A 19,135-nucleotide genomic window follows, 5' to 3' on the forward strand; every position below is an offset into this window, starting at 1 on the left:
GGGGGTCAGGTTTAGGGTTGGGAGGGGGGGGTAGTAGTAAGAGGGACACACCACAGCTAAACCCACCCCTCTAGGTTGACCTTTCACCTCTGACCCCTTATGCTGCCACCTCGGCGGCAGGGGCAGCTTCTGCCTCAGGGGCGGTGGGAGCAGTCTCAGCCACTACTTCGGCCACAACTTCCTCACCGGCGGCCTCCACGGCGTCAGGAGCCGCCTCCACGGCGTCAGGAGCCGCCTCCACGGCGTCAGGAGCCGCCTCCACGGCGTCAGGAGCCGCCTCCACGGCGTCAGGAGCCTCTGCGACAGCCTCCGGGGCAGCTTCTTCCGTAACCACGGCGACTTCCACTGCGGGCACCTCAACTGCGACGACCTCTGGTTCCACAGCAACCTCTGCAACCGCCTCTACGACAGCAACGGATTCGGCTGTGACCTCTGCCACGACTTCCTCTGCTGCTGCAGGCACCTCCTCGATGGCGGCTGTCTCAGCGACCACCTCGGCTAACACCTCTGCTTCTACTGGTGCCGGTTCTTCTGGGGATTCTACTTCCTCTGCTGCTGGTGCTGCTTCTGGAAGGAGATGGAGCGAGAGAGAGAAGTGGAATAGAGAGAAAGGTCGGGAGGGATGAGAACGTGTCCTCCTTATAGGGTTTAGTCCAATTCCAACATCAATCCCCTAAAGACAGATTCTAAATTGTACCATGCGGTCTGGTCCTGGGTCTAACATATCCTGATCAGAAAGAAAAGGATAGGTGGATCCAATATGGAGAGAAATACTAAGTTAAGTTTAAACTGCTTTCAGTTTTAGTCCTCTGCTAAGCAGTGTTAACTACCTTTTAATGTGTGACGCAGTTTGACTTTTGAACCCTCTGGAAACCCCTGAGGCGTACACTACGAATGTAGCTAGACGTACTCAGGCTTTTCTGAAATTAGCTAGCATCAGTTAGCTTCACATTCCAGCTCAGGCTTTTTCCATGTTACTTAGGTAGATATTGATTGTGCACCCGTCACTTCCTCGAGCCTGCTCAAGCCAGGCTTGTAACTACATAGCTAGTCGAACACCGAACTCGTCATTAACAATTCTAAAACATCAATCCATGTGCCAGAGTGTCACATTTTCATTTTTGACTAAATCAAATTGAAACAAAAAATGGTCACCCTGCAATTTCAGCAGACGATGGTGTGGAATGGACTATTAGAAGTACAGTCTCTCACACATTGTTTCTTCTGTGTTATTAGTCCTTTCCCACCCAGTCCCATGATAAAATCATTGTATTAGGAAAGTTGCACCACATGTGAAGTTTCAAATGCTTCCAGTCACTAAATGTTTTTTTGTCATATGTATTTGATTACAATTTTTAACACAAGAACAGTTGATTAATAAAATGTTGAGTCAGTCGTCTTCCTCAAATATGGAGAATAAAGAGATGATCCACTCAGAGGGAGGAAGTCTAATTGGAACGGTCCTCAACTCAGGGCTTTAACACTTCATTCAGGATCAGTATAGTTCGCCTGCCTGGTGCAAGTTACTTCTAAAGGATTCATTGGCATAGAAATGTAGCTGGTTAAAAAGGTGAGCCACAGTCATGTCTGAGTTGAACTCAGAGTTGACCAAAGACGACTCACACCACATTCGTCGTTTAGGGCTCCGACCAGGTTGGTGACACCTGCTCAGCTGTAAAGGGCCCCTGTGGCTTTGAAAAACCGTCGAATCCCTATTCCTTGATTACGCTCCCTCAAAGGTCATTGGAGGTCAGAGGGGCAGGACCTCGGATCCTTTCCTCCAATGTGCTTTGAGAGAGCGGCGAGGAATAGTGGAATCTAGGATGGGATTTGACAGCTTGTTAAAGCCACAGAGGTGAGCTGCAGCTCATTAGGGGTCAACTTAAGGACTGGCAGAGAGTCACTCCTGCCAAAATCTGTCCAAAATAAGCCCAATGAGTTTCTATGGCTTGTTTTGGACCTAAGCTTGTCGCCTGCCTGCCTTCCCGCCATTGGGACAACAACTCCCATTCGGGTGGAGACATGATATACAGATCTCTGGTCAAAGGGCGTTAATGATTAACAGGGGGAGGCAGGAAATGGAGTGAACAAGGACAGAGGGAGGAAGCCAGGATTTGTTTGACGGCTAGTAACCTTACCGGACACAGCGGCTGCATCCCAAGACGCACCCCATTTCCCTACATAGGGCTCTGGTCAAAAGTAGTGCACTATGGGCCCTGGTCAAACATGGTGCACTAAATAGGGAATAGGGTGCCTCTTGGGACACACTCCCAGCCAGAGGGATCAGCTGGAGCAGGGTTAAGGTCAAGGTTAACTAGGCTTAACTGAAATCAGCTGGTTTTATTAACAAACCATTATAATAGGTAACAAGGATAATCAACTGATTAGCCAGTGGTCTGTATTGGTATTTAAACTGGCCCCTGACTAGTTAAAGGTCCAGGCACATTCTGTTGTAGAAGTATACCCAAGTACACGAACAAGGAGAAGATCTCAACTAATTAGCCAGGAATGACAGCAGCAGCCTCAACTTGTTTTAAACTGTGTAATTAAGAAAACGAGGAACTTGGGGTCAGGTACTTTGGGCGATATCGCTGTGACAGACGAAGCAACGAGCAAACATAACATGCAGTCAGGACAGAAAAAAAAGAACAAGCTTTCTGGAATACACCAAAAGATTTGCAAATGTAGAACATAAAAAGACCAACAGGAAGATATGAAGGAAATGAATGAGTTCCCATGGCTTAGTCTGAAATGTGTGGAGAGTAAACAATACTACTGAGTAAAAAGGGCAATAATAAGCAAGAAAATCTCCTAGATGGACACCGGTAAGAACATCTTTGATCAAAGCTCAACATTACCCTTTCCTTTTAACGTGTGCCCAGCTTATGTAGCTATTTTAGAAACAGGTAAAGGAGAGTTCAGAATGCTTAAAGGGGCAGGGGTAGAGTTTGTTGAATACGTGTAGGCCAGGTGTAGAAATCCAAGTTAGTTATTGAAAGTTTGTTGGCTAGCAATGTCAAAATGGCTACCAGTGCCAGGTGTGTCGGGGGAGGTGTAGAATTTAATTTAAAGTTAATGTGATTGAATAGTGAAGCCTACAAAATGGCGGCTCCCACCACCACAAAGGTATGAAATGGCAGTTTGTTACGCTTTGTTCTGACAGGCAGTTATAAGATGTTTCATGCCAGGTATGACTAGAGCAGTGTCTCAAATGGCACTCTATTCCCCATCACCACAGCGCCGGACAGACAGGATCTGCTAAAGCATTCAAGCTACATTTTTCACAGGCACGTTAAAAGACTTCCAAAAAGAACTCCCCCTCTGCCTCGCCTGTAACACAAAAAGAAAAAATGACATCCATTGTCTATATATAGGTTTAGGGTTTGTCTATACACTGTATGGCCACTAGTGTACTAAGGATGGGTGAATGTAGGTAGGAACAGAAAACTAGACTCTACATGAACCAATCAGAGCTCCCAGCGACACTATGTGAACCAAGGAGCTTAGCCCAACAACAGACCAATCAGGCGATCTGGGCACAGGGCCCGGGAACCCCAACAGGTCAATTCATCACTGACAGAAATCAGCCCTGACAGTCTAGATTAATCACATTCAGGGTGATCATTCCACCATGCTGGCATGTCGGTGGCAGCGCCAAAACAGGGTCCATGCCAAATGAAAACATTTGGCTAGGCTTAGCGTGGACAAAAACATTATTGTCATGGTTTCAACGTTCTGATGAGACATTCCTTCTCCAACTGACACTACAACTCTGGCCATTCTTGTCCATTATGATGAGGAATTCTGGAATACTGAGAGTATAAATTCTACAACTCCCCTAGGACTCTACATTCTATGGTTCTAAATTCTATGGTTCATGTCTTTTGGTAGAATGTCAAAAGTGTGGATCAATGGAGTGTGTGGCAGTGCAGACAGTAGGCTACTTAGTACTCACCCTTGGGCCTCGAGTTCATCTCGGCGAGTCTGTCATTGTACCGCTCACTGTCACCATTCACAGTCTTGTAAGCCTGAATGGAACAGACAGAGGTTGGAGGGACACGCCAAACTAAAAGAACACAGAAAGGGAATCTAGCTGCATTTCAAAATGGCTGCCTTGAACTGAAAGTTGAGAACCTGAATCCTCTTCCCTCAGCTCTAGTAAGTAACAGTGTAGTGTTAAATAAAGCAGTGGACTAAGCGAACGTCCTTGCCAACAGTTGTCTGTAGAACTGGTATAACGGTCTTTAAAAAGCACCACTGCTGCGGTAAGGGTTCTCCATGACAACAGTTACCACAAGGCTATAAAGTGAGCTCCAAAAGTATTGGGACAGTGACACATTTGTTGTTGTTTTGGCTCTGTACTCCTGCACTTTAATGCAAATGACATGAGGTTAAAATGCAGACTGTCAGCTTTGGAGGGTATTTTCATCCATACCTGGTGAACCATTTAGAAATGAACACTTTTTGTACATAGTCCCCCCCATTTTAGGGGACCAAAAGTTGAGAGAGAATTTCACTTGTATGAGTGTTAAAAGTAGTCAAAAGTGTAGTATTTGGTCCCATTTTCAGAGCACGAAACGACTACTTTGTTTTGGTTGTGTTCCAGATTATTTTGTGCTCAATAGAAATAAAATGGTAAATAATGTGTCATTTTTGAGTCACTTATAAATAAGAATAAAATATTATATAGTAACGTGGATGCTACCATGATTACGGACAATCCTGAATGAAACGTGAATAATGATGAGTGAGAAAGTAACAACAATATCATACCGCCAAGACATTACAATTACAGGGGGAGGTTAGCATTTATTTGGGAGGGTATGATATTTGTGCGTGAGAGAATTATAGAGCAGGTGTTTAACTGAAGCATAGCCTACCTGTGTATTTTTCCTAGTTGAGGCGAGTGCTGTTGAGTTTCAGCCACATAAGAGTTTTTTTGTGGGGTTTTCATCCTACAGTAACGTAATACTATGCTATTATATTGGGTCCTGTAGAATACTATCATTATGTGATCTTGCAGACATTCCGTTTTGATCAAACTTTATTAAAACGACCACCATTCACCAGAGTAGCCTGTTCTCTACAGGTAGAGAGTCAAGGACAGAATAAACACGAGCAGAACGTGAAACCATCTTTAGTCCGGAGGAAAAACGGTCAGAGAAAAGTTGGGGTCCGCAGCCACTCCTCACATTGTTCCCTAACCAAACCACTGGCCTGGGATCATGTGTCCTAATGTTTATGCATTGTTCCCTAACCAAACCACTGGCCTGGGATCATGTGTCCTAATGTTTATGCATTGTTCCCTAACCAAACCACTGGCCTGGGGTCATGTGTCCTAATGTTTATGCATTGTTCCCTAACCAAACCACTGGCCTGGGGTCATGTGTCCTAATGTTTATGCATTGTTCCCTAACCAAACCACTGGCCTGGGGTCATGTGTCCTAATGTTTATGCATTGGATTAAAGTGTGGAAAACTGATCTGGGAAGAGTAAGGAAAAATCAATAAGCTTGAAATTAAAGTAAACTATATAGCATGCTTAATTCACATTAACCTCCAGGAACAGACTTCAGATCAGTGTGCGCTCTCCAGATCACCTTAACCATTATGGGAAGAAACAAACTGGCCTAAGATCAGTGTCTAGGGTGATACTCAAATAGTAGAATACAGTTCTGAGTAGGTGGTGTCCTTCAGGCACAAATCTGATCTAGGATCAGCATATACTGCCCAGACCTTACCCTTTAACATTAGGTACACACACAACCGATCTTGAATCAGTACTTACGTAGACTACAGCGGCAGTGAGGCCTCCTCCACACAGAACAGCGTACGCCACATTGGTGGCAGAGCCACCGGGGATCCCGACGGACATCTGCCGCACTGGAACCACTGGAAGGAGACACAGTGGAGAAGGGGACATGGTTAGGGGACGGACCAGAAGAGAGAGCTACCAAAGACTGTGGATAATTAAGATCTCATGAAGGCGGTTTACCAGTTTACCAAAAATGGTCAAGGTTCCTGTCTGTGAAAGATTCTTCAAAGTAGCAGCCACCACCGTAAAGCATGGAGGAGGTGTGATGGTGATTTGCTGGTGACACCGATTTATTTAGATTTCAAGGCACACTTAACCAGCGATAGGCCATCCCTTCTGGTTGGCGCTTAATGGGACCATCATTTGTTTTTCAACAGGACAATGACCCAACACACCTCCAGGCTGCATAAGGGCTGTTTGACCAAGAAGGAGAGTGATGGAGTGCTGCATCAGATGACCTGGCCTCCACAATCACCCGACCTCAACCCAATTGAGATGGTTTGGGATGAGTTGGACCGCAGAGTGAAGGAAAAGCAGCCAACAAGTGCTCAGTATATGTGAGAACTCCAAGACTGTTGGAAAACATTCCTCATAAAGCTGGTTGAGAGAAAGCCAAGAGTGTGCAAAGCTATGATCAATATATATATATTCAGATTTGTTTAACACTTTTTTGGTTACTACATGATTCCATGTGTGTTATTTTATAGTTTTGATGTCTTCACTATTATACAATGTAGAAAATAATAGAAATAAAGAAAAACCCTTGAATGAGTCAGTGTCCAAACCTATGACTGGTACTGTAGATACAGAGGGAGATATACATATATACAAACTATAAAACATGTAAATATATGAATAGAAAGCAAGTTGTACACTTTTCGTTCATCTACCCAGACAGTAAGGAAGATGCTAGTTTTGCATTGGACAGATGACCATACCATGGCAATGGACCCACTATGATTTCTGTATGGGCCCTATTGATCAGTTTCTTGCATTGTCAATCTATGCATATCTAATGTTATCCTCCATCATGGTCAACATTGTCCTACAACAGGGCCTGGGTTCATCCTGTCCTGTCCAGCCATCTTCTTTCCACTCAGGGCATCAGTGGTGTTCTGGTACCATGGCAACAAGCCTCTATCCCTCTTAATCGCGTTACACAAGAAAGACACAGTAGCACCATTCATTTGACACAGCAGAGCAGAGGCAGCGGAAAGTGTTAGCATAAGCCAAGCTAAACGCGACGAGCCAGCCAATCCCAGTCCATCCTACCAAGCTAAACACGACGAGCCAGCCAATCCCAGTCCATCCTACCAAGCTAAACACGACGAGCCAGCCAATCCCAGTCCATCCTACCAAGCTAAACACGACGAGCCAGCCAATCCCAGTCCATCCTACCAAGCTAAACGCGACGAGCCAGCCAATCCCAGTCCATCCTACCAAGCTAAACGCGACGAGCCAGCCAATCCCAGTCCATCCTACCAAGCTAAACGCGACGAGCCAACCAATCCCAGTCCATCCTACCAAGCTAAACGCGATTAGCCAGCCAATCCCAGTCCATCCTACCAAGCTAAACACGACGAGCCAACCAATCCCAGTCCATCCTACCAAGCTAAACGCGACTAGCCAACCTATCCCAGTCCATCCTACCAAGCTAAACACGACGAGCCAGCCAATCCCAGTCCATCCTACCAAGCTAAACACGACGAGCCAGCCAATCCCAGTCCATCCTACCAAGCTAAACACGACTAGCCAACCAATCCCAGTCCATCCTACCAAGCTAAACACGACGAGCCAGCCAATCCCAGTCCATCCTACCAAGCTAAACACGACTAGCCAACCTATCCCAGTCCATCCTACCAAGCTAAACGCGACTAGCCAACCAATCCCAGTCCATCCTACCAAGCTAAACGCGACTAGCCAACCTATCCCAGTCCATCCTACCAAGCTAAACGCGACTAGCCAACCTATCCCAGTCCAACCTAGTCCAGACCTGGGTTCAAATAATACCTGAAATAATTTCAAGAAGTTTCTGTTGATTGAGCTTGCCTGGCTTAATGGACCAACAGACGGACCAAACCCCACCCTTCTGGTGCTCCTAAAAGCCTAAAGCAAAAGCTCAAAAGGTATGTTAAAGATTTCAAATAGTGTTTGAACGCAGATCTATTCTAGTCCTTGTTTTATGCCTGATACTGTGTTTGATTGGACAACCCCCAATAAACATGTCCTGCTTTCTAAACCCCTCCCCATCTAAACACATTTCATTTGGGTTAATGTCAATTGAATCTTTGCCAATAGCATAGTGCTGATGTAAAATCACTGTCAGACTGTGGGACACTGAATCATCTTCACAGAACCATCATATTAACGACACTAAAGAAAGACCCAAATGCAGCAATAGAGATTTGAGATAAGACCATAAATCTCCATAATGGGTTGTTATTGTTGTTGTGTGGGTGGCATGGTCCACATGGCCAGTAGGGCTGGGTGGATAGCAGGAGCCTAGTCTTCAGTAAACAGACTGCCAGGGTTGACAGGATTGGCTGTCCTCAGGCTAAATAGCCTGATCCTATCAACACTGGCAATGGTGGTGCATTTAGAACACAGACATAAATAAAACCTCGTCCTTCCTGGACCAAAGATCCTCTCCTCTGCTACACCGTCACCCAAACACTCCCTAAAATCACACACAGAACACATACACACAACCAGTCAATCACACACCATAGAAACGGCACAGCCCCACGACATAAAACCAGTCAACTACACAGGAAATGTGGCCGTGTTCCACTGTGTAGTTCTGCCTGTTAATCCATTAGAGACTAGTAAAGGACTGCTATAGACTACTGTCTACATTCAGCCCCGAGTAGAAAACACCAGGAATATAACTGTACCGTGGTGGTGTACAGGGGACTAGGTTCAAAGTTCAACATGTGTCCCAGAATGCAAAGGTCTGGCAGAGGGGCGCCTACAGGGCAAAACAAGAGAGACACTTTCTATAAGTGGTGCCTCTGTGGTGTGTGCTCATGAGGTGTGTATGTTTCCGCACCTCTGTCTCTGGGTGAGTGTGTGAGAATCATGTGTTCTATAAGAGGTGTGTGTGTGTGTTCACCTGTCTCTGCCTGAGAGAATGTGTGTTCACCTGTCTCTGGCTGAGAGAGAGAGAGAGTGTGTGTGTAGAGCAGCCCAGGCTGCAGTAAGGGAACAATGTACAGAAGGGAGATCTCCATCCCTGTTCCTTCCATCTAAAGAGTATCACATTTCATCCTGCAGCTCTGCAGAGAACACATGTACCCTACCATGCTGACTACTCATCTACCCCCCCTGATAGAGGTCAACAGAACCACATGTATCCTACCATGCTGACTACTCATCTACCCCCCCTGATAGAGGTCAACAGAACCACATGTACCCTACCATGCTGACTACTCATCTACCCCCTGATAGAGGTCAACAGAACCACATGTATCCTACCATGCTGACTACTCATCTACCCCCTGATAGAGGTCAACAGAACCACATGTACCCTACCATGCTGACTACTCATCTACCCCCTGATAGAGGTCAACAGAACCACATGTACCCTACCATGCTGACTACTAATCTACCCCCTGATAGAGGTCAACAGAACCACATGTATCCTACCATGCTGACTACTCATCTACCCCCCTGATAGAGGTCAACAGAACCACATGTACCCTACCATGCTGACTACTCATCTACCCCCTGATAGAGGTCAACAGAACCACATGTACCCTACCATGCTGACTACTCATCTACCCCCTGATAGAGGTCAACAGAACCACATGTACCCTACCATGCTGACTACTCATCTACCCCCTGATAGAGGTCAACAGAACCACATGTATCCTACCATGCTGACTACTCATCTACCCCCCTGATAGAGGTCAGCAGAACCACATGTACCCTACCATGCTGACTACTCATCTACCCCCCTGATAGAGGTCAACAGAACCACATGTACCCTACCATGCTGACTACTCATCTACCCCCCTGATAGAGGTCAACAGAACCACATGTACCCAACCATGCTGACTACTCATCTACCCCCTGATAGAGGTCAACAGAACCACATGTATCCTACCATGCTGACTACTCATCTACCCCCTGATATAGGTCAACAGAACCACATGTATCCTACCATGCTGACTACTCATCTACCCCCTGATAGAGGTCAACAGAACCACATGTATCCTACCATGCTGACTACTCATCTACCCCCTGATAGAGGTCAACAGAACGACATGTATCCTACCATGGTGACTACTCATCTACCCCCTGATAGAGGTCAACAGAACCACATGTATCCTACCATGCTGACTACTCATCTACCCCCTGATAGAGGTCAACAGAACCACATGTACCCTACCATGCTGACTACTCATCTACCCCCCTGATAGAGGTCAACAGAACCACATGTATCCTACCATGCTGACTACTCATCTACCCCCTGATAGAGGTCAACAGAACGACATGTACCACTTCAGTGAGCTGATCAGATACACACAAGTCTTATCAGCTCCATAGATAACCGAAGCAACTTACATAACATCCCAGAACTCAGACCAATAGTGTTGTGCTTCACACACACACGGGGGCGGCAGGTAGCCTGGTGGTAGTCTAGTGGTTGGAGTGTTGGGCCAGTAACCAGCAGGTAGCCTGGTGGTAGTCTAGTGGTTAGAGTGTTGGGCCAGTAACCAGCAGGTAGCCTGGTGGTAGTCTAGTGGTTAGAGTGTTGGGCCAGTAACCAGCAGGTAGCCTGGTGGTAGTCTAGTGGTTAGAGTGTTGGGCCAGTAACCAGCAGGTAGCCTGGTGGTAGTCTAGTGGTTAGAGTGTTGGGCCAGTAACCAGCAGGTAGCCTGGTGGTAGTCTAGTGGTTAGAGTGTTGGGCCAGTAACCAGCAGGTAGCCTGGTGGTAGTCTAGTGGTTAGAGTGTTGGGCCAGTAACCAGCAGGTAGCCTGGTGGTAGTCTAGTGGTTAGAGTGTTGGGCCAGTAACCAGCAGGTAGCCTGGTGGTAGTCTAGTGGTTAGAGTGTTGGGCCAGTAACCAGCAGGTAGCCTGGTGGTAGTCTAGTGGTTAGAGTGTTGGGCCAGTAACCAGCAGGTAGCCTGGTGGTAGTCTAGTGGTTAGAGTGTTGGGCCAGTAACCAGCAGGTAGCCTGGTGGTAGTCTAGTGGTTAGAGTGTTGGGCCAGTAACCAGCAGGTAGCCTGGTGGTAGTCTAGTGGTTAGAGTGTTGGGCCAGTAACCAGCAGGTAGCCTGGTGGTAGTCTAGTGGTTAGAGTGTTGGGCCAGTAACCAGCAGGTAGCCTGGTGGTAGTCTAGTGGTTAGAGTGTTGGGCCAGTAACCAGCAGGTAGCCTGGTGGTAGTCTAGTGGTTAGAGTGTTGGGCCAGTAACCAGCAGGTAGCCTAGTGGTTAGAGTGTTGGGCCAGTAACCAGCAGGTAGCCTGGTGGTAGTCTAGTGGTTAGAGTGTTGGGCCAGTAACCAGCAGGTAGCCTAGTGGTTAGAGTGTTGGGCCAGTAACCAGCAGGTAGCCTAGTGGTTAGAGTGTTGGGCCAGTAACCAGCAGGTAGCCTGGTGGTAGTCTAGTGGTTAGAGTGTTGGGCCAGTAACCAGCAGGTAGCCTGGTGGTAGTCTAGTGGTTAGAGTGTTGGGCCAGTAACCAGCAGGTAGCCTAGTGGGCAAGTAACCGAAAGGTTGCTAGAGCTAATCCCTGAGCTGACAAGGTAAACATCTGTCATTCTGCCCCTGAACAAGGCAGTTAACCCACTGTTACCTAGACCGTCATTGTAAATAAGAATTTGTTCTTAACTGACTTGCCTTAAATAAAGGTTCAATAAAAACACACCACCTTTTACAGAGGCCATTTAGCAGACTGTGGTCCAGAGAGACACAGTCAATACATTCAACTAAAGTAGGACAAGACAAATCCCAACAGTCATTGCCAGTAAAAGGTTCCTCAGAAAACACAGCCATCAGTTGTTAGCAGACGTTGATCCTGGTTGACCCAGAGCTACTCCGCTGCTCTCTCTAATCCCATCACACAGCAAGTCAGTTCCTGTCTGTTCCTGTCTGTTCCTGTCTGTTCCTGTCTGTTCCTGTCTGTTCCTGTCTGTTCCTGTCTGTTCCTGTCTGTTCCTGTCTGTTCCTGTGAAGGCCCAGTTATTTATACAGGTAGCTAGGTACTAATCAGTTAAGCTGAGCTGGAGGTCAGACGAGTCACAGACACACGTGATCCCAGTTTCCTCCCTGACAGCCAGTCATGGAACAGAACCACCGATTCCTTCCAACTGAATAGAGACCATTCACACCAGTGGCACACACACACACACACACACAGGACTATACATGCATGAAGAAATGCCCGCCCCCTACGTAGGCCTGAAGCCTAACCATGAGGCCCATCTGCCCTAGACATAGACCTAGTAAAGACTGACTAGTGATCAATACGTCATTAGTCAGCTAAATATAATCCAGAGCAGGGTGTGCAGAAATACACAGAGGATAAAGCTGTTATAATGCATGTCTATGCTTCTAGCTATAGATCAGGGGGAATATATATCTATACATTCTAGTGTCAAAACATGGAGAGGATGGAGAGGCTCTAACATTTAGAAAACAGGAAATTAAACCAACACGGTTCAGATCTCCCTCAGGGCAAATTCCTTACGCAACAAAGAAAATAGGGATTGTAGTTCCGGAATGAAGCCAGACTAGAACTAGTCTATCGATGAAGCTCGTGCATGGGAAAGTAGCTACACTAAAAACACAACCAAAATCCATTCTTCCCCTTGCTTTCACTCAAACACACACAAAGCTATTAACCAAACAATAACATTTCTCTCTCCCTGACAAAACGCTCTGATGAGTCTGGGGAGAATGAATACAACATCACGATCAATTTGGATTATAGAGTGACGTCTCTGCAGAACTCGACAGGTCAAATTCAAGTAGGGCTGCTATAGGCTAATCCAATTATCTACACACACACACAACCCCTATCCTATACACGCGCTACCGTCACACGTGAAGAATATCCATAGGACATCATATAGGCGACAACATCTCCACTTAGCCTTAAAAAAAACTACGATTTAGGGGATATATCTGATATTAAATACATGCACTTGATGCTTGGATGTTACATAACACCGATTATGTAGTCGTTCTGGACGGGGATGCGCTGTTTCGTAACTAAATAGTGCAGAACTGCATGTTCTAATCTCTGTGGACATGGACACACCTCCCCAACGGAAAAGGGGTGTGTTGCCCCAACAAGCGCTCAGCAATAATGTAAAACTGAAATGATTATATGTAACTTTTCTTGCAATGTTTTTCAATAAACTAGTAAAGAATGATACCGTGGATCATCCTGGAATGAATAAAGTACATAAATGTCGCGCAATTTGAAGGAAACTGCATTGATTGAAAAATCCTGAAATATTGTATACAAAATTCAGACAATCCAAATGTAAAAGAAATCAAGCTCAACTGTTTACACAGACGGTCATTAAAACCCACTGTAATTGCATTGACCTTCGCGTAAATCGCCACATCACGCACGCGTGACGCGTCAGCTAGGACGCAACAAACGCTTCATATAAAAATGCCCCAAACAAATACAATATACTCCATCAAATTGAACCACTTCTAATCCACTCACCATTTCTGGATAGGGGTAGGGCGACTGTCATTCGTGCCAGGAGCCCCAGTCTCTGCCAAGCAGATCTACAGAAAAACATTTCTGATCAAATCCAGGATCTAGTGTACAGTGTGTGTGGTGGTACAGGAGTCTTGCTGGATGACTGAGGAGAGACCAGCTGTGATCACGCAACTACAGACTGCGCTCGTTATACTGGAGGCAGAGAATTCACCAAAGAGAGCAAACCAACCCCCCGCCTCTTTATATACGTCATCCTCGACAGGTCAAAGGTTGATTTGACATGACACGTGGTTTTTGGGGAATAAACAAAATAAACATTTTGAACATCATGTTCAAGGGGTTCTATATGGATTTCACAGAAATATTCTGGAAGTTTTGTGGTTGATTTTGTTATGCGTAAATGAGAATGGCAGACCAGATCTCGTTCAGGCATAAATGTTAGCTTGTTCAACTGGTATAGTACCGTGGAGATGCCAGAAATACAGGCGGATCTTTATCAAAGTACAGTATGCATATTGTGGTATTATTTCATATAATAACTTCTGCATAAGTCTAACTACCATAATAAAACCATATTACCATAGCCCTATTCGATAAGTGCCTGTCGGATTCCCAGAGCATCTCATTCCCCCCAACTACTATGTATAAATGGATTAGGTAGGCCTCTCCTGCAGCTTGGAAGGACATGTACACTGATCAAAAATATAAACGCAGCATGTAAAGTGTTGGTCCCATGTTTCATAAACTGAAATAAAAAATCCCTGACATTTTTAGGAGTATTTCTGTCTGTAGTAAAGCCCTTTTGTGGGGAAAAACTCATTCTGATTGGTGCAGCCTGGGTCCCCAGAGGGTGGCCCTGGCTGCCAAGTGGGTTGGCCTATGCCCTCCAAGAACCACCCATGGCTGCGCCCCTGCCTAGTCGTGTGAAATCCATACATTAGGGCCTTATTTATTTCATTTGGCTGATTTCCTTATATGAACTGTAACTCAGTAACATCTTTGAAATTGTTCCATGTTGCGTTTATACATTTTGTTCAGTATACATCAGAGAATAGGATGCGTCCCAAATGGCAGACTTTTCCCTATTTAGTGCACTACTTTTGACCAGGGCCCATGGGGAATAGGGTGGCATTTGGTATTCCCTATAGAGTGCACAATTTTGACCAGGACCTATAGGGAATAGGGTGCCATTTTGGGACAAAATCCAGAACAAATATCCCACAGCCATGGACAGGCAGGGCTCTACTGTGGGCCTACATCACAGGAGGTTGGTGGCACCTTAATTGGGGAAGACGAGCTTGTGTCAATATTAAGCCCTCTTCTGTTTACCATCAATATAAATGATCTCCTACCTGCTTGCCCACAAGCTGACATGCAGATGTATGTGGACGATACAGTCCTGTATGTACTGTCAACAAACAGACAACATGTTGTTAACAAGTTAACTGAAGCTATGGTCCACGTCTCTAAATGGTTGGCTGATTCTTGCCTGCATTTAAATATTCACAAGACTGTTTGGATGTACTTCTGGAAGAAAACCGTTGATTCGACCCAACGAGCTGTTCCGGTCAATGGGGAGAAACTCAATAGTTGTGTTTAACTCTAATTATCTCGGCATCATTTTGGACTCCTAACTTCATATTCAAGAAGCAGGCGAAGGTGGTGGTGGTTAACACGGTCATGTTTGGATTAAGCTTTAGGTTTATAACACCTTCCTCTGGAGGCCACCAAACTATGTAGGTATGATATGATGTTCTCCCATCTGAGTTATAGCATCACATGCTGGTCACTAGTAGGAGCTACCATTCAGAAACCAATTGAATCACTCTACAAACACTTTTATAAAACAAACCAAACAGTTACCACCATTGTCACGTCATTCACAAACATCATGTATTCAGTCTGGACAGCTTTAAACTTTGTCTTTATGATGCTGCATGGCCTTGCTCCTCCACCTCCGCAGGTATATCATGCTCAAGGAAACCACCTGCAGGATAACAAGGGCAGGAACTAGAGAGGACTGTGTTGTCCCTTTTCCACACTGTAAACTGGGACAATCCGCCCTCTCAGTAAGAACTATCATATACTGGAATAATCTGCCCATGGACTTGAGAAACTGTACTTATTATTACACTTTTACATTTCAATTGAAAACATGGCTCAAATCTATCCAAACCTGTAGTTATCTGTGGTTCCTCGTATGTTCCTGATGATAGTGTTGTTATTATGAATAGGTTGTTTTGCATTGTATTTAGTGAGTATTTTGTATTTGTGTAGTGGCTGTGTAATAGCCCTTAACTGCCCAGTGACTACGGGTGCAGGTTATCTTCTGTCTAACCCCGACACATTTACATGAATGTTGCATCACTGTAATGTTTTTATTGAACACACACAATAGTGGTGTATAGGTATAAAAGACAAGTGTGCAATTCTGATCTAAACATAAGAGCAGACAGAAACAACAAGACCCAGAGTTGTAGGTACAAAGTAAATCATACAAAACAAGACCTACAGAACAAGGACAGGTAGAAAGAAAGAGGGTAGATGTCGTATTGAATGTTTTTCAAGTCAACCAGCGGTTTCCCTGTCCTCCTGCTTCTATTCCCTTCTGCTGGTCCTCCTGCTTCTATTCTCTTCTGCTGGTCCTCCTGCTTCTATTCTCTTCTGCTGGTCCTCCTGCTTCTATTCTCTTCTGCTAGTCCTCCTGCTTCTATTCTCTTCTGCTAGTCCTCCTGCTTCTATTCTCTTCTGCTGGTCCTCCTGCTTCTATTCTCTTCTGCTAGTCCTCCTGCTTCTATTCTCTTCTGCTAGTCCTCCTGCTTCTATTCTCTTCTGCTAGTCCTCCTGCTTCTATTCTCTTCTGCTGGTCCTCCTGCTTCTATTCTCTTCTGCTGGTCCTCCTGCTTCTATTCTCTTCTGCTGGTCCTCCTGCTTCTATTCTCTTCTGCTGGTCCTCCTGCTTCTATTCTCTTCTGCTAGTCCTCCTGCTTCTATTCTCTTCTGCTAGTCCTCCTGGTTTTATTCTCTTCTGCTAGTCCTCCTGGTTTTATTCTCTTCTGCTGGTCCTCCTGCTTCTATTCTCTTCTGCTAGTCCTCCTGCTTCTATTCTCTTCTGCTAGTCCTCCTGCTTCTATTCTCTTCTGCTAGTCCTCCTGCTTCTATTCTCTTCTGCTGGTCCTCCTGCTTCTATTCTCTTCTGCTGGTCCTCCTGCTTCTATTCTCTTCTGCTAGTCCTCCTGCTTCTATTCTCTTCTGCTGGTCCTCCTGGTTTTATTCTCTTCTGCTAGTCCTCCTGGTTTTATTCTCTTCTGCTGGTCCTCCTGCTTCTATTCTCTTCTGCTGGTCCTCCTGCTTCTATTCTCTTCTGCTGGTCCTCCTGCTTCTATTCTCTTCTGCTGGTCCTCCTGCTTCTATTCTCTTCTGCTAGTCCTCCTGCTTCTATTCTCTTCTGCTGGTCCTCCTGCTTCTATTCTCTTCTGCTAGTCCTCCTGCTTCTATTCTCTTCTGCTGGTCCTCCTGCTTCTATTCTCTTCTGCTGGTCCTCCTGCTTCTATTCTCTTCTGCTGGTCCTCCTGCTTCTATTCTCTTCTGCTGGTCCTCCTGCTTCTATTCTCTTCTGCTGGTCCTCCTGCTTCTATTCTCTTCTGCTGGTCCTCCTGCTTCTATTCTCTTCTGCTGGTCCTCCTGCTTCTATTCTCTTCTGCTAGTCCTCCTGCTTCTATTCTCTTCTGCTGGTCCTCCTGGTTTTATTCTCTTCTGCTAGTCCTCCTGGTTTTATTCTCTTCTGCTAGTCCTCCTGGTTTTATTCTCTTCTGCTGGTCCTCCTGCTTCTATTCTCTTCTGCTAGTCCTCCTGCTTCTATTCTCTTCTGCTGGTCCTCCTGCTTCTATTCTCTTCTGCTGGTCCTCCTGCTTCTATTCTCTTTTGCTGGTCCTCCTGCTTCTATTCTCTTCTGCTGGTCCTCCTGCTTCTATTCTCTTTTGCTGGTCCTCCTGCTTCTATTCTCTTTTGCTGGTCCTCCTGCTTCTATTCTCTTCTGCTAGTCCTCCTGCTTCTATTCTCTTCTGCTAGTCCTCCTGCTTCTATTCTCTTCTGCTAGTCCTCCTGCTTCTATTCTCTTCTGCTAGTCCTCCTGCTTCTATTCTCTTCTGCTGGTCCTCCTGCTTCTATTCTCTTCTGCTGGTCCTCCTGCTTCTATTCTCTTCTGCTGGTCCTCCTGCTTCTATTCTCTTCTGCTGGTCCTCCTGCTTCTATTCTCTTCTGCTGGTCCTCCTGCTTCTATTCTCTTCTGCTAGTCCTCCTGCTTCTATTCTCTTCTGCTAGTCCTCCTGCTTCTATTCTCTTCTGCTAGTCCTCCTGGTTTTATTCTCTTCTGCTGGTCCTCCTGCTTCTATTCTCTTCTGCTGGTCCTCCTGGTTTTATTCTCTTCTGCCAGTCCTCCTGCTTCTATTCTCTTCTGCTAGTCCTCCTGCTTCTATTCTCTTCTGCTGGTCCTCCTGCTTCTATTCTCTTCTGCTGGTCCTCCTGGTTTTATTCTCTTCTGCCAGTCCTCCTGCTTCTATTCTCTTCTGCCGGTCCTCCTGCTTCTATTCTCTTCTGCCAGTCCTCCTGCTTCTATTCTCTTCTGCCAGTCCTCCTGCTTCTATTCTCTTCTGCTAGTCCTCCTGCTTCTATTCTCTTCTGCTGGTCCTCCTGCTTCTATTCTCTTCTGCTGGTCCTCCTGCTTCTATTCTCTTCTGCTGGTCCTCCTGCTTCTATTCTCTTCTGCTAGTCCTCCTGCTTCTATTCTCTTCTGCTAGTCCTCCTGCTTCTATTCTCTTCTGCTGGTCCTCCTGCTTCTATTCTCTTCTGCTAGTCCTCCTGCTTCTATTCTCTTCTGCTAGTCCTCCTGCTTCTATTCTCTTCTGCTAGTCCTCCTGCTTCTATTCTCTTCTGCTGGTCCTCCTGCTTCTATTCTCTTCTGCTGGTCCTCCTGCTTCTATTCTCTTCTGCTGGTCCTCCTGCTTCTATTCTCTTCTGCTGGTCCTCCTGCTTCTATTCTCTTCTGCTAGTCCTCCTGCTTCTATTCTCTTCTGCTAGTCCTCCTGGTTTTATTCTCTTCTGCTAGTCCTCCTGGTTTTATTCTCTTCTGCTGGTCCTCCTGCTTCTATTCTCTTCTGCTAGTCCTCCTGCTTCTATTCTCTTCTGCTAGTCCTCCTGCTTCTATTCTCTTCTGCTAGTCCTCCTGCTTCTATTCTCTTCTGCTGGTCCTCCTGCTTCTATTCTCTTCTGCTGGTCCTCCTGCTTCTATTCTCTTCTGCTAGTCCTCCTGCTTCTATTCTCTTCTGCTGGTCCTCCTGGTTTTATTCTCTTCTGCTAGTCCTCCTGGTTTTATTCTCTTCTGCTGGTCCTCCTGCTTCTATTCTCTTCTGCTGGTCCTCCTGCTTCTATTCTCTTCTGCTGGTCCTCCTGCTTCTATTCTCTTCTGCTAGTCCTCCTGCTTCTATTCTCTTCTGCTAGTCCTCCTGCTTCTATTCTCTTCTGCTAGTCCTCCTGGTTTTATTCTCTTCTGCTGGTCCTCCTGCTTCTATTCTCTTCTGCTGGTCCTCCTGGTTTTATTCTCTTCTGCCAGTCCTCCTGCTTCTATTCTCTTCTG

The 19,135-nt window shown here is 45.8% G+C and overlaps 1 protein-coding gene across 3 annotated transcripts; it reads right to left on the reverse strand.

Annotated features, from left to right (window-relative positions):
• Positions 1–2: 2 nt before the first annotated feature.
• On the reverse strand, positions 3–13,755 carry LOC106594220 (fibrous sheath CABYR-binding protein). 3 transcript variants are annotated; one of them, XM_045723092.1, is made up of 5 exons: positions 13,501–13,755; positions 5,788–5,891; positions 3,956–4,028; positions 296–567; positions 3–256 (listed from the first exon to the last, which is right to left on the reverse strand). In XM_045723092.1, exons 1-5 carry the CDS (start codon positions 13,577–13,579, stop codon positions 98–100), a joined length of 687 nt encoding a protein of 228 aa, XP_045579048.1. In that variant the 5' UTR covers positions 13,580–13,755; the 3' UTR covers positions 3–97. The 3 variants fall into 3 exon arrangements, with proteins under 3 accessions (XP_045579048.1, XP_045579047.1, XP_045579046.1); XM_045723091.1 differs by having other exon boundaries at positions 3–564; XM_045723090.1 differs by having other exon boundaries at positions 3–567.
• Positions 13,756–19,135: the final 5,380 nt, after the last annotated feature.

This window comes from Salmo salar, chromosome ssa08, assembly GCF_905237065.1.
Source record: "Salmo salar chromosome ssa08, Ssal_v3.1, whole genome shotgun sequence".
NCBI classification, from domain to species: Eukaryota; Metazoa; Chordata; class Actinopteri; order Salmoniformes; family Salmonidae; genus Salmo; species Salmo salar.

Excerpts from the sequence above, each read along its gene's own strand:
- LOC106594220 (XM_045723090.1), bottom strand. The coding sequence starts at position 13,579 with ATGTTTTTCTGTAGATCTGCTTGGCAGAGACTGGGGCTCCTGGCACGA. Across the intron at positions 5,892-13,500 it reads CCTACCCCTATCCAGAAATG|TGGTTCCAGTGCGGCAGATG; the intron begins GTGAGTGGATTA and ends GTCTCCTTCCAG. Across the intron at positions 568-3,955 it reads GATGAACTCGAGGCCCAAGG|AAGCAGCACCAGCAGCAGAG; the intron begins GTGAGTACTAAG and ends ATCTCCTTCCAG.